Below are 23315 nucleotides of genomic sequence, written 5' to 3'. Positions count from 1 at the left end.
ACTTCTAGGCTGGATTACTACAACTCATTGTTATCAGGTCGTCCCAAAAAGTCGCTTAAGACTCTTCAGTTGATCCAAAATGCAGCGGCACGTGTATTGACAAGAACAAGGAAACGGGATCATATTACTCCTGTATTAGCTTCTCTGCACTGGCTCCCGGTAAAATACAGAATAGAATTCAAAATCCTTCTCCTGACTTACAAAGCAATTAATGGTCAGGCTCCAGCATATCTTAAAGATCTCATAGTACCTTATAAACCAACTAGAGCATTACGCTCCCAGACTGCAGGGTTACTTGTGGTTCCTAGAGTCTCTAAGAGTACAATGGGAGCCAGAGCCTTCAGCTATCAAGCTCCTCTCCAGTGGAACCAGCTTCCAGTTTGTGTTCGGGAGGCAGACACCCTCTCCACATTTAAGAGCAGGCTAAAGACTTTCCTTTTTGATAAAGCTTATAGTTAGGGCTGGCTCAGGTTTGCCTTGGATCAGCCCCTAGTTATGCTGCTATAGGCTTAGACTCCCGGGGGACACCTCCCTGCTCTCTTCCTTCTCTTCCTCTCTCCACCCCTCCCTCTCTTCTTCTCCCTCTCTATCTGTATGCATTTATGTAAATGTATGTCACTAACTCACCATCCGGGGCATCATCCCCAGAGTGTCTGTCTCTCATGTGGCAGGTTGCCACTGATAAAGTTTACGTCAGGATCATGAATCGTGGCTGCGCCTGCTGCCCTGGTCCTGCTGGACACCGGGAAGCCTTTTTGACATTTTCCTGGATTCATCAAAACTTTCTCTTTTTCAACACAACATCATTTCTGTCAAATGTTGTATTTGTACTATGTTGTTTATCCTGTACACACGACATCTATTGCACGTCTGTCCGTCCTGGGAGAGGGATCCCTCCTCAGTTGCTCTCCCTGAGGTTTCTTCCATGTTTCCCCCTTTAATTATGGGGTTTCTTTTAGGAAGTTTTTCCTTGTGCGATGTGAGGGTGTAAGGACAGAGGGTCTAAGGACAGAGGGTCTAAGGACAGAGGGTGTAAGGACAGAGGGTCTAAGGACAGAGGGTCTAAGGACAGAGGGTGTAAGGACAGAGGGTCTAAGGACAGAGGGTGTCGTAACCTGTACAGTCTGTAAAGCACACTGAGACAAATGTATAATTTGTGATATTGGGCTATACAAATAAATTTGATTTGATTTGATTTGATTACTGTACTGTAAATGCGCTGTCTAATCTTGTACTATGTTCTTGCTGTGAAGCACTTTGTGCTGCAATTCTTGTATGAAAGGAGCTATACAAATAAAGTTTATTATTATTATTATTATTATTATTATTATTATTATTATTATTATTATTATTATTATTATTATTATTATTATCATTATTATTATTATTATTAATATTATTATCATTATTATCATCATCATTATTATCATTATTATTATTATTATTATTATTATTATCATTATCATTATTATTATTATTATTATTATTATTATTATTATTATTATTATTACTCGGTGATGTAGTTCCAGCTCCTGACCGCTAGATGTCGCCCATCACTGCGCCTCAGTCAAAGCGCGCTCTCGTAAAGTACACATGCACATATTGCAGCGCGTTCACGAGACTTACCCTGAGCAGCTTGCAGCAGCGCTTCAGTGGTGAAGTTTGGAGAGGAAAACTCACTTCGTAAACAGTTGAGAAGCTCTCCAAACATAAAACTGACACAGGCCACAACCAGGCAGCCGCTATGGACGACTTAGGTAAGTTATAAAGTTGTGTTGTTGTAAAGGAGCAGATAGCAGCGTGGAGGAGTTCAAGTTACGCCGAGATTTCATGTTGAAAAGTCAAGTTTCTGGGTCACCTTACTCTTGAATTGCTAGCAGTTTTCTGCTAAAACTAATTTAACAGGGCTTCTTTTACCCTCTCGGTTTATATAAACATCGTAGTAACTTAGCGGCTCGTTACAACCACCTCCTTTTAAACCCTCGTACGTTTTTATAAAAGTTACGTTTCTACGCTTTTCTGCACATTTAGGAAAACGAGTGTTATTTTTAATATCTGTGCCACAGGGAGGAGATATTTGGCTGACATTTTGACACCGAGCTTCAACATTACCTCCTCAACTTTTGCCCCCCCCCAGGCTATTCATTCCTGCTTTGAAGTGGTGGAGTCAACAGGCCTCCCCATTTAGACTGCAGCACAATGTGAGCTCACCCCGGCGGGGGCTGATACTGTATCTCCTGATGGATCCTCAATCACTGCACACACAATACACTTTGTTGTGCGTAAAATGGAAATGCATGGACAGCCTTGCTGCAGGAGTGCACGTGTGTGATTAGGACATTAATTAAGTACATTTACTTTAGTACAATTTCCTGCTACTTCACTACAGAGGCAGATATTGTACTTTTTACTCCACTACATTGAAGATTCAGAATGATAATACACATTATAATTAAACAATATCATGTATTTGCAACAGTATATACATTAAAACTCCTTTACCAGCATCAATAATTAGAATTCAATAATATAACGTATATTATTCAGAGCAGAATGAGTACTTTCACTTTTTGTACTTGGTAATACTTTTGTACTTTTACGTAATAATGCAGGACGTCCACTTGTAATACAGTATTATAACTTTGACGTATTTAAGTAATAGCTCGGAGTACATCCACCACTGATTAAGACAATAAATATTCTGTATGTGATTAGACATGTGGGAGCTATACATTTAATTAAAAAAGAAGAATAACACCCCAAAGGTGGCAGGTTTTATATATTTTAATGGTGTAGCTGTGCCGGTTTATATCCGTGTCCATGCATCACACACCTTGAATAAGTGCGTTTAATTATTATACATTAACATTTAAAGTTGCCATTAAATCCTATGGGTATAAAGGCATAAACTAAGATCTATAAATAGAAGATGACCTTATCATCTTTGGTTAATCCCGAGGAACAGGTGGCTGGTTTTAATACTCAAAGTGACGTTTTACCCAATACCCAACGCACAGTGATGCATATTCTGAGAAAAGTCACATTTGAGTGACGGAAACATCTCAATTGTTGGCATTTCTTCTTAAAACACTGATTACGGATTATTTTCCTGTCAATCGATGAATCCTTTCAGCTCTACGACTGCGTTGTATCCGCCCCTATATACAGTACCAGCGCTGATGACACGTGTAGCTCCGTGCAGTCTTTCAGCGCCATCTATTTTTTGTGGCTCATTTACCAGTCACCTCTTTAGTTCATTGACCCTTGACCTTTAGCGCTGAACTTCTAATTCTGGTTGTCATACTTTTCACCAGCTGGTCAGTTTGCTATATTTACCAGAATAAATCACGCCAGGTAAGAACGCTCACATTGTACCTCCCAAAGTAGAAAGGCAGTAAAATGGATTTGCTGAATTGTTTAAGTGGCGAGACGATGGGCCGCATTTTGTGTTTGGCCCGATCTGAGAATACCTCCGGGGCATATTGGATGCTCTCGCTGCCTGAAAGGGCTGATTGTTGGTTGAGAGGGAGCCTGTAGTCTCGCTACAGCAGCGTGAACAGCAGGCTGATGGAGGGGGCGAGGCTACTGAGGAATGTCGAACATCACTGTCGGGCTCCAAGGCCAAATACTCTCTGGGTCAGGACTCGCCTCCTACCACTACGCTCAGGCCCGTCCATGCTGCCACCAGAGGGAGGGCTGTCGGTTGCATTTCTGCTTCCCTTATCTTGAAGTGAATGTTTTTTTTGATTAGGTGCCTGAAATAAGGTCTGTGGTCTTTTACGTTTCTTAACAAGTGGCTGAATGAGACGGGAACATTAATAAACGGCGAACACAGGAAAACGTATCTACTCAGAGGTGAAGTGAAGTCATGTGACCACGGTGTAGTTCGTTTATAGCCTAGCATCATTAGTGAATATTAACAAAATGTGTAAGTATCAAACTTGCAATAAAACTCCAAGACGTTCTCTTTTTAAACGATACAACGCCTTTACTGTAACGGCATCACCATGTACGCAACAAGCCTTCGCCAGGGAGTCAACGTATCCTCAAAGAGCCCCTTGAACAAACTTGTTTTGATTCCAGGAAGCGCTCCTACCCAAACATTTGCTTATCATAAACTTGTGTTCGCCACAGAGCATATTGTCTGCAATTATACAGATAAAGAAATCCAATGGGGGAAGTCCCATCAACCAGCGTGATGCTAACTTCCGCATTGGCCTTCAAAGATACATCCCTGTTGCAGACGCTTATAGATTGTTAAAACACGTCTTAAACGTTTGCTGTTCTTCCAGTAAACCCCCAGCTAACAAGCCCCCGCTCATCCCAGTGTTGGGGCTCAATGATGACTGACAGGTCTACATGGAGCTTGTTAGGAAACCCGATCACCCTCCACTCTTTCCGTCTCCTGTGTATATTGATCTGCCCACGTTCTTAACACTCGAGGAAGGGAATTCCCTTAGTGTTGTGTGCGCACTCCTCCAGTCTGCTGCTCTGAGTCAGAGTTTTACAGTCCAGACCAGGTGGCAGCCGAGCTGTCGTTCCTGATGTGGCCCTAGTAGACCACGTGTGACACACTGTTCTTTGGCCCCTGTGTTTCATGCTTGTGGGGTAAGAAGCTAAGCTCTACTCTCTGTGAGGATTGTGTGAGATGCAGGCAGACTGACCTCACTGGGCTGTGGAGGCCCCGCTTCATGTCTGCAGGTTAACAGTGAAGAAATTGGATTAGTACAGACATGCATTTTACTGGAAAGTCACGACTCAAGTGAGAATAACGCTCCTCCGCTCAGACTCTCCTTTAACGCTCTCCTTTTGGTTGTACATTCCCATTACCAATGACTCGAATCCAGGACTAATGACACAGCAAAGTGACCAAGGGCCCCAAAAACCAGCTTCACTATGCGGCAATTCGGCATAGTGCATGTACATGTGTGCTGAACCTGCTAAACATACCTTTTGTAAACGCACAGCAGCCTTGTTAGATTGACTGTAATAGTGTCAGCTGATCACCTTGCAGAGGAAGGCCTTAGTCTCCAGGCAGGAGTAAAAGTTGGCTGTTGTAGAAGTAGCATGGTCTTAAATGTTTACAGCGTTTGTACAGCATACCAAAAGATCTTAGAAGGTCTTAAGTGCTTTCTGTGTCCCGGTGTGTTGGCAGCAGCAGGAGCACAGAGTTAGTGTTACCAGACTAGCTTTCATCACCCAATGAGAGCTGCAAGGTTAGTGCATACCGCCCCTAACCAGTGGGCTCGCCTGCTCGGCTAAAGGGAAGCTCCTGACTGTAAATCAGTCTTGTTCCCGAGCTCCACACCCATCCTGTTCTGGGTCTGGGGAAGAGAGAGCTGCATGGCTGACCTCATCGCTTAGTTAACAGACCCTGCCCCACATCCTGAGGAAACACAGGAGAAAAACAATGTGCCGAGTCAGAGCTGGGCAGCTTTGGACCGTGTGTGTGTGTGTGTGTGTGTGTGTGTGTGTGTGTGTGTGTGTGTGTGTGTGTGTGTGTGTGTGTGTGTGTGTGTGTGTGTGTGTGTGTGTGTGTGTGTGTGTGTGTGTGTGTGTGTGTGTGTGTGTGTGTGTGTGTGTGTGTGTGTGTGTGTGTGTGTGTGTGTGTGTCAGAACAGTGGTTTCACTATTAAATGCTGTTGTAGCACATTGTTGCTTCTCTTGCAGCGCCCTCCACACGCTTCCTCTTTTCAAGCTGTTTCCACGCCTTCCCTGTTACCTCGCCGTGTAACTTGGCTCACAGAGCAGCGCTCTGACAGGTAATGTCGTAGGAATCTGCTGGATTCTTCTAGCATTACTCGAGCTGGGGGGCACCTGAGGGCAGGGGAGCTTCATGCCTCTGTGAGCATCGTATTTTAATTATTGTGCCACAAAACTACACCTTTGGCCTCATGTTTTGCTACTAGGGCTGACATCGAACCTCAACCCCTTATTGGTCGGCCTGCGAGTAACAATTTAATTTCATTGTTGATTAATCTGTCGATTATTGTCTCTGACATTCGGTACAACCCTAATAAATACTTCTTTAACATTCATTAACATTCTCTGCTGCTTCTGAAATGTGAATATGTGTTTGCTTATGATAATATCTTTGGGTTTTAGACTTTGAATATATCATCTATTTTTCTATTTCCTGACATTTTAAGGACCAAATTCAATCGAGAAAATAATCAGCAGCTGTAATGTTGTTAATGCTCTTCTATATGATCAGTTTGACGCATGGCTTTGTGTTTACACTCAGTGTTTTAGAGACACGACCGCCCTTCGTTGAGGGTCTTCCTCATCCTACGGTCCTCACACATGCACGGCTATGAATGTGTCCTCAGTGACCGGGCGTTACGTCAGTCTTTAGACTTTCCCCTGTCATCTGATTTACTGGTCTGTGGGGAAGTGCTTTTATTTTGGTCCAGCGTTCTCTCAAGGGGCGTGTCATCTTTCGGATATGGCGCTGCTTGGCAGAGTATTTTTAGTTATGTTTAGTTTATGTTTATAAGTAATCCCCCCTAAGATGCTTCGGTCTGTCTTTCGGATGGTATGCCATTACAGTCATTCATCCTTTGTCTTGCGTGGGTCTGTGGGTCCGAGGGATGGGACGTATAGGATTCTATTGTCGGGGTAATCTCACATGAGTAACTTGACAAACCTTTGTAGTTCTAGTCTTATGTCTGAAAGAGAAATACTGTAATTATCATGTAAGAAAGGACAGATTTACCCAATCTTGGTCCTTTTTATCCCTAATGTATGCAGGGGGACTTTATGATTTACGATTGTTTCATTGTTCTTTTCACTAAAACAAATGTTTCTTTATGTTTCTTTACGAAATATAAGGTTTTAATGCCATTTTCAGAGTTTTAAGCTTATACCGTCCCATGCCTTGTACCGTCCCATGCCTTGTACCGTCCCATGCCTTGTACCGTCCCATGCCTTGTACCGTCCCATGCCTTGTGCGTCCTCCTGTACAAACAGCTGGCCACCTGTAAGCTTCACTTGGTATATCTTTAATCTGTTTGCTGTTGGTCCATATTCTCTCTGTTTGTCTGTCCCTGGTTTCTTTCTACCCGACCTCCCCTCCCCTGTCTCACTGGCATCTCACCCTCCACCCCCCTCTCCCTGGCCCCCGTCTGTCTTGTTTGATATAAATATCGTGTCAGGGTTGGCCTGATGGGGTAGGGTTTCGTTGTGGGGCTGTGGCCAGTTCTGCTCTTTTGCTCCCTGGCTATAAACAGGTGAGCTGTGGACCCTGGTGGCCCATCACTGTTGCCCACATGTTAATAGAAAAGATTAGACAGCCCTGGTCCACCCCCTCTAACCCCCCCTCCCTCCCTGCCTGCCTGCATTGTCCTCCACACTCTGTGGGAAATGGGCAGTAAAAACATTGACACCTCCCTTATCCTGGAATTCAAAGCACGCTGTACTTAGTGGAATCGTCCTGTAATTGTCAACACATTATTTTCATTTTCTGGACTGACAGATGGTGTTTAGTTTTCACATTCCTCACGACTCTCTACCTAAAATGTATTTTCCAGGATGCATGTTAAATGATGTTTTAGGGATCAGGGCAACTGTATGTATGCACCCTCCCCAGAGCCACCTTCCCCGTGTGCCCGGCTGATTGCTTTCTTTTTCAGACGCGGACGGAGGAATGTGTGGAATTCCCCCATGCACCTTCGCTCCCATCTGATAAACACTGCGGGACTGTGGCAGGGCCGTGGGCGGGTGGGGGTGTGTGCACAAGCAGGACTGTACATGTACCCACTGCCACGAGAATGTGTATAGTATCCACATAACTTGAGACTTGTTGTTGAACGTAAGGAAGATTAGTTACCACAGTATGACCACAGATGCTCTCCCTGACCGAGTCAGTTACATTGTTTGACTGACGGTTGATGAATCCATCTTGTGTTATTAGAAACAGTCATATCCTCTTTTGATTACAGCTTTATTCCTCCAGTACTTGCACACAATGAACTATTGAGTCTGCATGCTGTTAGAGCAGAATTGGACTTTGTCCATTGTGTCTGACATGGAAAAGATTAGCCTGCTTGGCTTACAGTGCTCGTTTGCATTCTCAATGCTAAACTCTGCGTGGACCAAACTTGAGACTGAAGAAGGCTTATTGTCCGTCCTCTGCGAGACTCAATGCTGCCCTCCTCAGGGGAAATGAGAGAAGCAAGACAATTCCATTAGCATATCCAGTCTGTATTGTAGGCTGCTTAGTCGAAGGCTACAAAAGTATGTGAGCTGGACATTTTGGATTTAGAAATTATACGTTTCTACATTTAAACAGGTCCGGCTGTGTTTCAGGTCTTTCCTAATGCCCTGGTTTAATCTTTGTTTATCCGAGTACCATTCATCCGTGTTAGGGCTGCAACTAACAATAATTTTTATTATTGATTAATCTGCTCATTGCACAAATGTTCTTTATTTTCTAAAGCCCAACGTGACACAGTTAAATCACTTGACTTGTCCTAATAGCTATAACCCAAAGATATTCAGTCAACCCTGAAGCATGTTTGGCATTTCTGATGTTGATTAGCCAAAAGATGTATCTGCAACTATTTTAATAATCGCTTCAGCTCTAATTATATATCTTCTGTATATGTGTAGGGCAGCTCCGGTTTCAAGTCGGGGGTACTGAGAATAAAAGGCTGAAAGCAACACGTAGAAGACGCACACAAAAAAACCCAATCTACCCGTAGGGATATTGGAACATACTGTAGCTCTTTGTCCCCCCCCCCCCCCCCCTCCATGAATGAATACAGGCATAATGCATTAGACATTATAGTTTAAACAATGACTAACTGTGGAGATGTACTCGTGGGCTCACAGATGTGTAGTATCAGCAGGTGGGAGCGGGGTGTACTGAGTGCACACAGACGTTTATAGACGCAGCTCTGTCCTGGCAGTCCTCTCTGTCAAGGCCACGAAAAACTTTCTAGGAACCATTACCATAATTAGTCTTTCTTGAGTCTTTTCATTTACTTTTCCTCTGACAGCTTTTAAGATCTCCGAAGCTACAAGAGAAATGTGAATCTAAATCCTACACTGAAGTTTATATGACTCAAAAAATGTGTATTCTTTGTTTTATGAGCGACAAAGTCGACTTCAGTAAGACCTTGTTCAGCATGTCGGCACCAGGTGCAGATTATTTTGAGCTTGTCATGATATTTTAGCACATTTGCACAGACATGGGGCTACTCGCTGAGCTTACCGCTTTAAATAGGCTTGTGTGCTCCCATGTGGTTTATGTCAAACTTCATGACTTAAACATTTAGCTTCTGGGGCAGGGTCTCCTTTTGGACTCCCAGATCATCTGAGTTGAGCAGATGATTGATATGAGGGTGAGAATACTTGGATCATTCTTCATTCTTTAGGTTAAAGGCTCACTGAGAGGATCTAGAGTTCTGCAGGAAGACATGAGTACTTCTGGTTCCATCGTCTCAGAGTCGATATGCTTACAGTGAACTCCGTACAGGGACCGTCTCTCTGGAGCAGCTCAGGGTTAAGCACCTGCTCAGTACACTGGTGGCAGCCTGGTGTTGAACTCCCGACCTTCTAGTGTTTTGTTGCACTAGGCCATCCCCACACCTTGTTCTACGGCATACAATACCGTTTACAAATAAATAGCCCCATCATTAAGTTTTAAAGCTTTTACAGCGGCTAAATGAGACGACCAAGCGCCATCACAGCGAACGTCTGCCTTTGTGGTGTGACGTGAAGACATGCAACCGTGGCGTAGTTCGTTAATAGCCTAACGTTAAAAATGATAAAAGTTGTGTTCATTGGTGAAGATTATCTGGCTGAACAAAACAAAGTTACAGAGATTAATTGTGCAATAATCCAAAATCCAATATATGAATCTCATTCTCATCTCGCTGAGGGAACGAGAGCGACGCTAACGTCTGGGTTGGACTGGCATCTGTCACTCCTCTTGTTCCTTACACTATTTGTGTCTGTACTGCTGTCTGCTTCATACACACACACACACACACACACACACACACACACACACACACACACACACACACTTATATAAAGAAGCAGATAACAGAAGAATGCCTACAAGTAATCTGTCCCGTTTATATTGTTCAATACCTCCGTCAGGACAGGAAGTAAAACGTGTTATACATGAACAGTGTTCACATTTAGAGCCAGACCTTCTTTTACTTCCGTGGATTGTATTTTAGAAGTGTGCTTAGCGATCCGAGTGACCTTCTGGTTAGTCGGGCAGTTGTCGACCCTGCTTCTGTGGTATTATGAGTTTAAAAGTGCAGCGATTCCTTGAAACCGACTGTAACCATTCCAAGCCTCTGTCGTGTAACAGTATGCAGCGGGGAGATTGCGGTCTATTCTTGACGGGCTGAGGATGGATGGATTGAGTGATGGAAGAATCTATTTTGCTCCTGCGTTCCTGCACTCGGCAGGGTAACACGGTACCCCCTCAACCCTGGGCTGGACACAGAAACGCTTTCTGTCTGTCTTTGTTCTCATCAGTCCGTCTTGTTCACGCTGATTCTCATAAAACGGAGACGATTTAAAAGCATCAGGGTTCAACAGCGTCATTACGCCTGCTGATAGTAGGATGCATGATATATATATATATATATATATATATATATATATATATATATATATATATATATATATATATATATATATATATATATATATATATATATATATATATATATATATATAATCATATATATATATATATATATATATATAATCATATATATATATATATATATGATTATAGCTCTCTTTGTCGCAGGGTTGTATTTATAGTGGGCACTGTTTGGGATTTCAGAGGGATATTTCATGAAGGCCTGGCTCAGTGATGTATTGTGCCATGCTGCGATGGTGACAGGGCCTAACCTTTTCTGTTGCGCCGAGGAAAAAGCTTTTTTAGGTGACTGACTCGGTGCGATTGTCTGTTTACAACCTGACACCACAGTCTGTAGTCGCCTCAGAGCGCCCAACAACCCCAGTAAAGAATTAATTGGTCTCCTGCCCAACGATGTCTCTGAAGAGCAGATCAGGAATGTGTCTGCTGTGCTCCAATGACACGAGGGATCACTGTGTCAGAGTTTAATGGTTGTTTTTTAAATCAACTTTTTACCAGCACTAGAGATGCAACGATAAGTGTGTGTGTGTGTGTGTGTGTGTGAGTGTAAGTGTGTGTGTGTGTGTGTACCGTGCAACAAAAATGCAGTAAAACCTTTAACTATGGAATCTTTCAGACGCGTTGCTGGCAGACCTGGAATCCACTACGTCCCACATCGCAAAGCGACCTGTGTTCTTTCCTGAGGAGACCCCGTACTCCATCCCCACCGGAGGACACTCCTACCAGGATGTGTCAGTTCCACCTCCAGTCCCTCCTCCACCCTCAGCCGAGGCTCTGAACGGGTCCCTGATCGATCAGCCGGACTCCCACCACTCCTCTCAGCAGGTAGGTCTCTGTAGGAACCATGTATAACACATGACTTACGAATGTTTCTCCATGAAGCCTTTCAACAAACGGGTTTGTCCTAAAGTGCTTAACGAGCATGAAGCACATGCCCGTGTGCCCGTGATAACAACTCCGATATTAAAGATGCACCTTTCTTTGTCGAAGTACGACCTTCCAATTCTCTTTCTAAAAAGCCACTAGTGACTTTTATTTTGAAAAGTCTGAAAAGTAGCTAAATCTAGCAAGAAAGATGCCGAGTTGGCAACGCTGTGTGTGGCTGTGATGATGGTCGCTCACTGTCTGTGCCGGTCAAAGCATGCGATGGTTTACGTCGTGCACAGCAGGAATATTGTTCAGTCTCACACTGGGTCCAGATGCATGTCAAATAAAGCAAAATGAAAATCAGCGCATGTTTTGTCAGTATGTCTGACGGGTGTGTCCTCTGCAGTCGTTAGGTTCAGCCCAGAAGAGCTCCTGGTCCAGGGACAGTAGCAGCCCTTCGTTGTCTCACGTTGAAGAGGACCACGTCTACAGGTAACCGTGTGTGTGTGAGTGTGTGTGTGTGAGCGTGTCATTTTCTTTTACCTGTGTTTTCTATTAGCAGTTGTCTCTGTCTGTCTACTCTTTAGTTTTCCAAATAAACAAAAGTCATCAGACTCGTCGACAGCAGCCATGACCTCTGCCATGGGCAGCAACCTCTCAGAGCTCGACAGGCTGCTGCTGGAACTCAACGCAGTGCAACAGAGCTCCCCTTCATTCCCCACGACAGGTACTGTACACACGAAGCCCTCAGCTTTATCACTTCTGTGTGTGGTGAGCAGAATCAGTTGTACTGTCGTGTGTCCACAGAGGAGGCAGCTCCACCTTTACCATCCTGCAGCATCACCCACTACGAGAACGGCAGCGCCCCTGACATCACGGTGAGCCCTTCTCCTCAGGAGAAACCCAAGAGGAACGGGACAAGGCTGGATGAGGCCCGACCCAGCATGGAGAGTCTGCTGGACGAGCTGGAGGGCTCAGTGCCTTCACCCAGGTACACACAGCCTCTCCACTGCAGTCTTTAACTCGGCATGTATTTATATGAAAGTAGGGATGTCCTGATCAAGTGTTTTTTGAGTTCTGCTGTTAGTAAGGCATCAATATTTAGATGTGATTATATTATTATTTGTATTTTCCAGCTCCTGTGATCGCCACAATGATTTGGACACACCCTCTCAGCAGCAGGCCAGAATTTCAGCCTCCTGTGCCACAAGAGAGCTAGACGAGCTAATGGCCTCTCTGTCTGACTTTAAGGTACGAAGCAGCACGAGTGAACACAGGAAAGGCTTCAACAAAACACGAGTTTCTCCTGTCATATTCCCGATAATGTCTCTGTCCTCTTCCTCTTATCTTTCTTATGCTTCTCTGTCCTCCAGCCCAGTTCTTTGGGCTCTCTGCTGGATCCAGGAAGAGCTTCTTCCAGCTCTCCTCATCCTCCAGTCTCTTCCTCCTTCACCCCAGTGGCTTCTCCTATCCTTAGTCTGTCCCACCCGTCTGCCTGTACCTCTCCTCTTTTCTCTTCGCCTGCTGGTCTAGAGCTTCACATAGACGAGGATGGAGGAGACGGTGGCATGTCGATGCACCGTTTCTGTCCCCACAGTCCTATATCCTCACTTTCTGCAGCCAGTGACTTGGAATTGGACTCTGTCATAGATGTCTCTGCCACCATGCTGTCATCCCAAACCAAGTCTCTGCTAGTCCTCTCTCAGGCTGCTTCCTCTAACTCCAACCTCATGAGAAATAGCCCAAGTCCTTCCTATACCACCACCACCCCCTCCCTAACCTCAGTTAACACCGTCCTGGACCACAAGTCTCCTAGTCCATCTGTAGAGCGGGTCTCACCCTCAAATACTGTTGGTAAATTCCCTTGTGCTCCTGAGCCTACGAGCAAGGGGTCTGCTTCTTTTCAAGACCTCATTTTAAATTTCTCCACTCCACCTACTTTTAAAAACCTCACCCCTCCTCTCTCAGCTCCAGAGACTCCTTCACCCATCCCTGTCGCTGCACATGCTTCCTCCAAAACATCCTCACCATCTCCAGTTTCTTCATTGTCGGCCCAACCTCCACCGGCGTTCACCAGCCCCAGCAGGCAGCTGTTGGAGTCAGCGCCCCCAGCACAGAGAGCCAACCCCTACACTGTACAGCAACCCCTGATGGTGGAGCCCTCCCTGAACGAGGCCTTGGACAAGCTGCTAGCCATGAGTTTTGCACAGAATCACTCAGCAGCACATGTGGAGGAGCTGAAGATGGAGGCGCAGTGTCTCGGCAGAGGAATGCAGGAGGTGCACGAGGAGCTCATCCTGCCCATGGACAGAAACAGCGTGCAGCCTGAGACTTACACCAGCGCCACCAACACCATCACAGACGGCTCAGTGGACGGAGGTACTGACGGGAATGGAGATCTGGACTGGGCTGATGAGGAGCTTTCCATGTCCTTCCACGATGGACTGGATGGCACCATGACGCCTTACACCGAGAGGCCGTACACAGATGGCAGCATGACACCGCTGACGGAGGCCAGCTGGATGGATGAGTCCATGACCCCGTCTTCATGCCCCGGGACGCCTGACGTTGCCCTGGACCTGCCCCTGCTGCAGACTCCCAATATGGACCGAGTCTCTGCTTCCGGACATGTATGCATCTCCACTCCTGCCTGACACAACATGAGCTTGTTATGCTCACATTGTTTTGCTCATGAGACTGAAGCTTCCACACTAGCTGTTAACTATTAGTCACATTAAACAAAGCACCTATCGTCCTCCCTAATGAGGGGACCGTCCCGTCCAGTGTAAGAATTGAACTGGGCTGAAAAAGAATATTAGTATTTTGTTTGCTTTGCTAAAATAAAGATGAAAAAGTCATCAGACAGACGCAAGTGGAAGAAAGGGAGAAGCTCTTCGTTGCTTTGATACTTCTAACACTCACTGATTGGCAGCACCAGCACTCGGCATGGCACATGTGTGAAGGGCCCTAATGCGACCTGCGTTGTTAAGTTGGTGTGGTTGTTTGAGAGACTGGGAAGGCTGGAAGGGATTGATGAGTAGCGCTTCTTTTGTTTGTTTTGAAGGTACCTGACATGAGTATGCAAGGAGTGCATGAAGTGTGACTCTGAGCCCACTGACCACAGCATCTCGGCCTGTTGTGTGACTCACCTGCTGCCTCAGAGCTCTGCTGTAACTCTTTCAGCTGTTTGCTGTGGACGTATGATAAGATGCTCACCATTCCCTCTTAGATAAAATCAGTGATTAGGCGCACTAAGGAGACTCCCAACGTGCACCCCATGTTCCGAGATGGTCATCTGCGCAGGAAGATGGGACCCATCATTGTAAACAAGAGCACTTCTCAGGACCGCCTCATAGAGGAGCTTCAGGGCAAGTTTGGGATCGGCCGCTCAGAGCGCCGACGCAAACAGTCCGACGAATGGCTGACCGAGGGGGTCGTCATCACCTCCAAACCCCAGCGTTTCCGTCCCGATGGGGCCGGCGGCGAGGTCGACAAGGTTGGCTTCAGTGTGCTGAATCCCAAATATTTCTTTTCACAATGAATTCACCTTCAGTTTTCTCCACACTCTGTGTTCTCTCCTCCTTTTTTGTTTTTAGATCATAATTCCCCCAGAGTCGCCTGTCCCTGTGAGGAAGGTGCTCCCTCCTCTCTCTCCCCCCGCCCCTCGTCGCCCTCCTATCGTAGAAGAACCTAAGCGACTACTCCCAGCACAGCAGCACGCTATCCCTATACCTCCACCTCTCCCTCCACCTCCCCCTCCACAACCTCTTAAAATCCACGAACGAGTTCCCGCTGCACTTCGGCAGTTTATAAAAGCCACACCTCCACCTGCCCTAATTCGGGAACCTCCCGCTCCCAAACGAGAGCCCTCTCCTCCTGTTTTTAAAACCCCAACCTACCCTCCACCAGTGGCACCAATTCCACCCAAAGTCCTGGTGTCAGTAGGCTGCCAAACTGAGTATGACCCCATCTTCCCTCCAATGCAGGCATGAACCCCCGTCTCTTATCCCATCTTCTGCTTCACACTTTCTTTATTTCTGAGTAACCTCATACTTTGCATTCCTAGTTTATTTTTGTTCTATATGCTGTTTTTCACACTTAAACCATTTCAGATGATGGCCCAAGGGAAGGGCGGTGTTCCCGGGGGGCCTCCGACACAGGTCAACAAGTTGGACAACATGCTCGGCAGCCTGCAGTCGGACCTCAACAAACTGGGCGTGCAGACGGTCGCTAAAGGAGTCTGTGGAGCCTGCTGCAAGCCAATTGTGGGACAGGTGAGGTGAACAAATACATAGATAACACATCTGTGAGATAACTATAACTTTGAATGTCTTGTCATATTATTATATTATGACATCATCACTCTAAAGTCGCCACTTGAATCTTTATCTAGGAATAGTTGAATACGAGCTGTATTAGTGTAACCTTTATCTGCAGCTGTGCTGAGAGACCGGCTTTACTCTCGGTTAGCCCTATGGCATACTAAATGCACGTCTACCTTCCTGTTTGTCCAGGTGGTGACTGCCATGGGCCGCACATGGCACCCTGAACACTTTGTGTGCACACACTGCCAAGAGGAGATCGGCTCCAGGAACTTCTTTGAGCGAGAAGGACAGCCGTACTGCGAGACAGATTACCACAACTTGTTCTCCCCGCGGTGCCACTACTGCAACGGGCCCATACTGGACGTGAGTCCCTGCTGTTTACACATGTGCTCATGTCTCTGTTGTAGATTACAGTCATCCAACAACAAATGTTCTGTCTGTTCAGAAAGTTGTGACGGCGCTGGATAGGACATGGCATCCTGAACACTTCTTCTGCGCTCAGTGCGGATCCTTCTTTGGCCCCGAGGGTATTGTGATGTGTTGTATTCAGTTACCGCTCTGACTGTTAGATGTATAGTCTATTCATACGAGTACAAATGATTCAAGTCTGTTGTCTGTTTCCTTTGAAGGCTTTCATGAAAAGGATGGAAAAGCTTTTTGCAGGAAGGATTACTTTGACATGTTTGCCCCAAAATGCGGCGGCTGTGCCAGAGCCATTCTGGAGAACTACATCTCTGCGCTGAGCAGCCTTTGGCATCCGGAGTGTTTTGTTTGCAGGGTGTGTATCTTTCATTTCTGTCCATCTGGTGTGTTATGAACCTCAGTTGAGCTACAGTGCCTCTATAAGACTTTGTACAGTGATCGTATGCATCAAAAGGTTTGGGACAGAGTTATCAAGCCGTTAGTTTAAAGTATTCATTGTGGGTCTTTTCATACATGAGGCCTGTTAAAACATTTGAAATGCACTGAAACCACCAACAAGCTGAGACCTCGTACTGTATTAGCAAACGGCACAAGACTGTGTTGGGCTATAGATGAAATATAATAATGTATAACATATACAGTGAGTGCTGTATGTGTGCATCACTGTAAGGGGTGTCATCAGAATAACCGCGTGTTGCTCTCTCTTACCTTCCTTTACAGGAGTGCTTCACCCCGTTTGTGAATGGAAGTTTCTTCGAGCACGATGGTCAGCCCTACTGTGAAGTGCACTACCACGAGCGCCGCGGCTCCCTCTGCTCCGGCTGCCAGAAGCCCATCACGGGACGCTGCATCACCGCTATGGCCAAGAAGTTTCACCCGGAGCACTTCGTCTGCGCCTTCTGCCTGAAACAACTCAACAAAGGCACCTTCAAAGAACAAAACGACAAACCCTACTGCCACGGCTGCTTCATCAAGCTGTTCAGTTAGAGTTTCACAGTTACGGGTCAGGGCTGAGATCAGCGTGTAACGCCTCTTCAGCACAGGTAGGGTGGGATTAACTGTGTTTCTATCAAAGAAGCTTGTCTGTGTCCTGATGGTGACATTGGAAGTGTGTATGGGTTCGGTATGTGCATGTCGTTGAAGCAGCAAACTGTCTCGACTAAAATACTTTTAAAACGTCCCTATTTTCAGAGCGACGGCGATGCAGTAGGTTTTGAGTGGGTCCGTAAGTGCGACACAGATATACTCGAAGAAAGGTGACGTCACAAGAGGTTTTAAAATCCACACTGATATGCACAAGACTACGGTTCTCGTCTTTGATCCCCTGAAATGTGTTGAGCTGCCTGTTGTTCTCTTTTCAAACCTTTTTAGTTTGTATCTCGTTAGATGGTGAAATCTTACTGAACACTGTAGAAATCCATGAAACACTCGCTGCATGTTCGACATCGTTGCTCACTGGTTGAGCGTGTCATGTTAGAAACCGTAGGAAAAAGAAATCTGAAAACTAGCAGGGAGCTGTTGTTTTTTAACATTACAATATAAACTGTCACAGCAGAGGAGGGTAGAAGGCTTTCCCCCCCCCCCAACATGGTATCAAGTTGGACAGATATCACTGTAGCATTGACTGGAAATGGGCTGCGTCAGCATGCAGTTATTTTGTATGTGTGCGATGGATTGTAGTGTTTTTACACTTTTACAGATGCAAACAGCGTCTTTCACACTTTTAGATTCGATTCTAGAGCTGCAACGATTCGTCAACAGGAAAATAATCAACAACTATTTTGATAATTGTTAAAGTAATTTTTCATGTTTTTAGATTTCCTGCTTTTCTCTGTTTTATATCATATTAAACTGAATATCTTCGTGTTTTGGACAAAACAAGACTTTTAAAGACATCTTGGAAACTAGGAGGGATTTTTTATTTTCTTACATTTTACAGACCAAAGCGATTCGTCCTTTAATAGAGAAAATAATCATTAGTTGCAGTCGTGATGGATACGAAGCCAAGATTCAACTAAATCAATCAATTTCACAGTTTCCAAAACACACCTGTTGAGCCGAAGGTAAATCATGCATTGATGAATATTTTCACGGATATCGTCAATGAAGAAATTCTATATGTAGCCACGAGGAGCTGCAGCGCCGACCTCACGTTTCTGTGCTGACAAATCATTCCTTGTATTTTCACAGAAGAAAAGAGAAAATCTGAAAACAGATTGTTGCCGTTGTCTCTTAGCAGTGAAGTGGAATCACACAAAGATATTGGGAGTATACGTTGCATCACTACCATTTCTGTTTCGAGGTACAGGAAGTTTTTTTGTAAATATCCAATGCAGCTACGTCGTAAGCAAAGCGCTGGCATGCTTAGCATGGACATGCGTTTAAATAACCACTCATTCAAAGAGGGAGCGGGCTGAAGGCAAAGATATGTTGATATTGTCATTACTGTATTGAGAAGCTGATGAATGTTCATTGTTTTGAAAGAAGAAGTAATACGAGATGTGCCTCTGATATTCCAATCACTCTATGCAACTGTGGATTAACAACTTTGTATTTCAGCATCAGCATGTATTTCTGATTCCTTCTGTCTGTGCCATTGTATCAGTAACATGTCTAATAACACTGGCAACAACAGGTCAATAGTCCACAGTTATGTTTCCATGTTATTAGTCTGTGAGTCCACTGAAAGAGCCCGGTGGTCTGTCGATGACTCCCTCAGCATCTGAGTAGCATCTACTGTATGACCACCAGGTCTGTGCATGATCAGAAACATATACATATATTGGGCCTTTTGTCTTGTTCAGGGAATACTAGAGCCTTACATCTTTTCTCACTCTATTTAACATATCATGTAACAGATGTCTTTTTAATCAAATAAGTAGAGTGTTATTTAACCAAAGCCATACCTTCTTTGAAATGTTTTTGTGTTTCTTGTCTGATCACTTTTTTTTTCTTTTCTCTCCGGATGTCAATAGTTATGAATAGAAAGATTCTTCACCTCTAGTCTGATTACGCAAATAAAGTCTGTTTTGGTATTAAAATGTTATACAAGGGCTCCATTTGTGATATGCTTTCACTCGGTGCATCAATTTTACACTTAAGCTAAAGGAAACGCAGACATTAGTCCAACTGGTGTGTGTGTGTGTGTGTGTGTGTGTGTGTGTGTGTGTGTGTGTGTGTGTGTGTGTGTGTGTGTGTGTGTGTGTGTGTGTGTGTGTGTGTGTGTGTGTGTGTGTGTGTGTGTGTGTGTGTGTGTGTGTGTGTGTGTGTGTGTGTGTGTGTGTGTGTGTGTGTGTGTGGTGTGTGTGTGTGTGTGTGTGTGTGTGTGTGTGTGTGATTTCTTAGGCTAAGTTAAAATTAACTAATACATATCGAAATGAAACCTTCCGCAAATGATTACTTGCTTAATTAATTATTATTTATTTATTTTACAAGTGTTCTGTTATGTTTAAATATGCAAATGAGGCATCTACTGTTAACTTTGTGAATTTAGGAGAAATCCACAGACACAAATAGACAAAGGTAGTAAAAAAAAAACCCGACTAAATGTGTTTTTTGGATGTTTTTTTCACTAGTCTGAAAGAAACCCAAAATCTCAAAAAATAAACCAGTGCATGAAAAATCATGTTTTTGCCTATAATTTCATTTTGTTTATGCATAAATAATAGATACATGTAGTATATTAACATTCACACTTAAAAACTAAGTTAATTCAGATAGTAAACTAGATGTTTTGATCAAAAAACACATTTATTATATAGAATCCATATATTTATAACGGCAGTACACGCCATGTACCAGGGGGTGGCGGTAAGTGCAACATTATCTATTGCCAACCGCCATAAAACTCAAAGAAGAAGAAGAAATAGAGGCACGATTCTCTGCTGTGATTGGACAACGTATCACGTGATTAGAACGTCATACCCAGAAGAATGACATTTTTGTTTATAGTTGCTAACATTTCAGGTAAGTCGAGCTAATTTGTTAAGTCTGACTAAGAATTTGTGAATTTGTTCTTTGCTACAACACGATATTTATATTTTTACAAGTTGCGGGAAGTCTAAGGTCTTGCTAGCGTCAGGTGTTAGCCGTCGCCATGCCTTAGTTTATACCGAACTCCTTAAAAAGCCTCAACATTTAAACCGAAACATTTTAATATTAACGTTACATCTTCAATCATTTCACTGTTTTTGTTTTCGACATTTATGCGTAAAGTTTTTCAAATATTTGAGTAACTTTTTCAGTTGAAAATTGGCCGGTTATGGTTGTTGTTGCTCAAAAATGTAACTTTATAAATTATTTGTAATTTAGTATTTGATGAGTTAATGAAAGAGTCGGTTTAGTTTACGTGTTAAGGTGTAGGGCAGTGCCCCTTAGTGTCAACAGGGTCACACATTTTGTCTAACAATGTTTTTTGTCATAGATATTTGTACACTATTAAAAACTCCGGAGTGTAAAAAAGTAGATGTCAATCAAATTAAATAAATTAATAACATTAAAAATGCCAATATAGGTCAATTAGGAGCTACAGAAAATATATCAATGCACTTTCACTTGTTTTTGTTTGGGTTAATTTATCTACTACAAAGATATTAACGTGTGGGAACATCTTGCCTTATGCATGTGAAGTTAATCAACTACAAGTATTAGATTTGTCATCTCATGTTTATTATTACATTTAGATTTAGCGATGATGTCTTGAGGTGTAATTGTTATAAGCTGTCCCTGTATGGTTACAAACACATTTCTTTATATCTGTTGATTCCACGCTGATAACACACCAGGTAGTTACAGCGCTGTGGTCTCCCTGTGCAGGAGGTACTCGTGATGGTTATTCACTCATCACTTTAAAAGGTTCTGCCAAATCCCTCAACTGGATATTTAAATATCAGCAGTGGGTTTTATCTTTTTGATAAATGAATATGTCATGAAAAAAAGTCCTTGTGAACCTTCAGTATCCTTATATCTGGCAGGTATCTTAATGCAAAGAGGACACAAGCGTGGGCGCGACCAAAATGGCATCCTACTTTGAAGAACACAACTGTGAGCCCACCAACCCTGAGGAGCAGTATCGCCAGAATGCACTTCTTGAATTGGCCAGGTGAGGCTAAACACACTTCAAACACATTGCTTTATATTGTTTAGTAGTGTACAGTGTTGTGATTGGTCTTTGTTTATAGGTCTTTAATGCAGGGCTTGGATTTATTTGACTCGGGGGCGTTCGACTTGTCGGACTGGGACCAGCGTCTTCCTCCTCCAGCTGCCAAAACTGCTGTTCAGACCCTCACTGTGGTCATCATTTCTCCAGAGCAAGCAGGTGACAGACATTTGCTCCCGTGGAATTAAATGTTTTTCAGCCATTTTACCGATATTCAACAAATGTAGAGGAGAAATAACTTTCTCAATCTGAAGAAAGGCTCCAACAAACATTGCCAATTCAAGGTTTTATCCAATTAATTTTATTTTGTTGTCCTCACAGACAAAGGTCTCAAGTGTCCCGTGTGTTTGCTCGAGTTCGAGGAACAAGAGACGGTTCGAGAAATGCCTTGCAAACACCTTTTCCACTCGGGATGTATACTGCCCTGGTTGGGAAAGGTAAAGCTAACAAATGAGTCATTCAGAATTTCATTCTTATGTATGTCGGACAAGTTGTGAAAAGATTGATGCTCTCGATTCATAATCTTTTCCATGTTTGCAATCACAGACTAACTCCTGTCCGCTCTGCCGACTTGAATTACCAACTGACAATCCGGAGTATGAGGAGTTTAAAAAGGACAAGGTGAGTGTGTGTGTGAATATGCTTTTGATGGTGCATCCTCCTCTAGCTGTGCTTTCCATACGGCATCAGTCTGTGGATGAAAAGTGTTTCTTTGTCTTGTAGGATAGAAGAAGACAGAGGGAGCACAGGCTGGAAGACCTACATGGATCCATGTACACATGACGTGACCGTGTTGGGCTGAAAGTTTGTGGCACAGTGACATTTTAACTAAAAACAAATCAAGAAAAAACAAAAGCATTTTGTACAGAATATAATTTCAAGCATGGGGACGGGAAGTAACGCCCACGTCGGCCTATTATTTGTATTTACGAGTCAGAAATATAAATGTCATCTACAATAACTCCCACTTGGCAGAAAGAACTACAGAACTGCAATAAAGTGTTGTTGCAGTGTTGTTACTAACATGCATCTCAATAACAACAATCATCTGGTGCGACCACAAAGCTAGCAATTAGAATAACTAATAAAAGAAATCATTAAAAGTTGAAAACTTATTTAAGTTATGATTTAAGAGTATGCTCTTGGCAGCAGTCGCTTTATTCCTTTTTAATATAAATCTGAGCTTTAAACACAAACTCTTCTGTTCAGCTGCATTTGTCAAATTAATATGAATTATTTTAAGACCCGAATATATTTTAACCAGTGACTATCTTTTTAAGTGACTCCAGCAATGCAGTATAAACACTCTACGTTATACTTCCCATTGAAGAGAGATTAAAAGAATAAATGACTAAATGTAAGCAGCAGAGGACGAGATATTCTGACCTTTAGTCGCTAGTGTAGGTCGAACTTCTACACTTCTCATGTTTAAGTTATCCCTGCTCGGTAAAAATCTTTTAAACTCCAGATTTAAAGTCTCCAAGCCGAAGGACAAGGGTGTGATTGTTAACCAGCTGTGTGTGTATGTGTGTGCCATTCACGTCATCTGCTCTGCCAAAAGTTATTTCTACTTCTGTTTGCAAATTGCAGTTTCAGGACGGTACTAATAATATTCCACTGTCTGTATAACAAGTGTATGATGTCATGTTTCAAGCAGCAACTTACTGTCAGTTTGTTATTTATGAGGACAAAGGTAATTTTATGTACCGCAAGAACCCATGCAAATATTATATTTCATATTTGAATATAAATCTGTCAAATGAAAATACCTAAATAGACAAATCATACATATTTACAGAATTTATAAAAAGGAAACGAAGGATCTGTGTTGACTTGGTTTTTTGACTCTACTTTTATTTACATTATGACTTCCTGACACTTCACTGACAACATGTAACTGACCTTTGTGTAA

The 23315-nt window shown here is 43.6% G+C and overlaps 2 protein-coding genes across 5 annotated transcripts; both read left to right on the top strand.

Moving 5' to 3' along the window:
• The first annotated feature begins 1622 nt into the window (after positions 1 to 1622).
• Positions 1623 to 18105, top strand: pxnb (paxillin b). 4 transcript variants are annotated; one of them, XM_029440188.1, is made up of 15 exons: positions 1623 to 1757; positions 11247 to 11455; positions 11904 to 11989; positions 12085 to 12224; positions 12305 to 12488; positions 12634 to 12748; positions 12871 to 13351; positions 13466 to 14127; positions 14727 to 14993; positions 15094 to 15483; positions 15610 to 15771; positions 16012 to 16185; positions 16268 to 16349; positions 16452 to 16600; positions 16966 to 18105. In XM_029440188.1, the coding sequence occupies exons 1-15, from the start codon at positions 1745 to 1747 to the stop codon at positions 17230 to 17232; spliced, it is 3381 nt and encodes a 1126-aa protein (XP_029296048.1). In that variant the 5' UTR covers positions 1623 to 1744; the 3' UTR covers positions 17233 to 18105. The 4 variants fall into 4 exon arrangements, with proteins under 4 accessions (XP_029296048.1, XP_029296047.1, XP_029296051.1 ...); XM_029440187.1 differs by having other exon boundaries at positions 12871 to 14127; XM_029440191.1 differs by lacking the exons at positions 12871 to 13351; positions 13466 to 14127; positions 14727 to 14993; positions 15094 to 15483.
• A 2006-nt stretch (positions 18106 to 20111) lies between these two features.
• Positions 20112 to 23223, top strand: rnf181 (ring finger protein 181). The gene is made up of 6 exons (XM_029439883.1): positions 20112 to 20211; positions 21219 to 21346; positions 21426 to 21562; positions 21725 to 21840; positions 21950 to 22024; positions 22127 to 23223. The coding sequence occupies exons 2-6, from the start codon at positions 21261 to 21263 to the stop codon at positions 22184 to 22186; spliced, it is 474 nt and encodes a 157-aa protein (XP_029295743.1). The 5' UTR covers positions 20112 to 20211; positions 21219 to 21260; the 3' UTR covers positions 22187 to 23223.
• Positions 23224 to 23315: the final 92 nt, after the last annotated feature.

Source organism: Cottoperca gobio, chromosome 9 (genome assembly GCF_900634415.1).
Source record: "Cottoperca gobio chromosome 9, fCotGob3.1, whole genome shotgun sequence".
NCBI lineage: Eukaryota > Metazoa > Chordata > Actinopteri > Perciformes > Bovichtidae > Cottoperca > Cottoperca gobio.
This window is presented reverse-complemented; position numbering and strand designations above follow the sequence as displayed.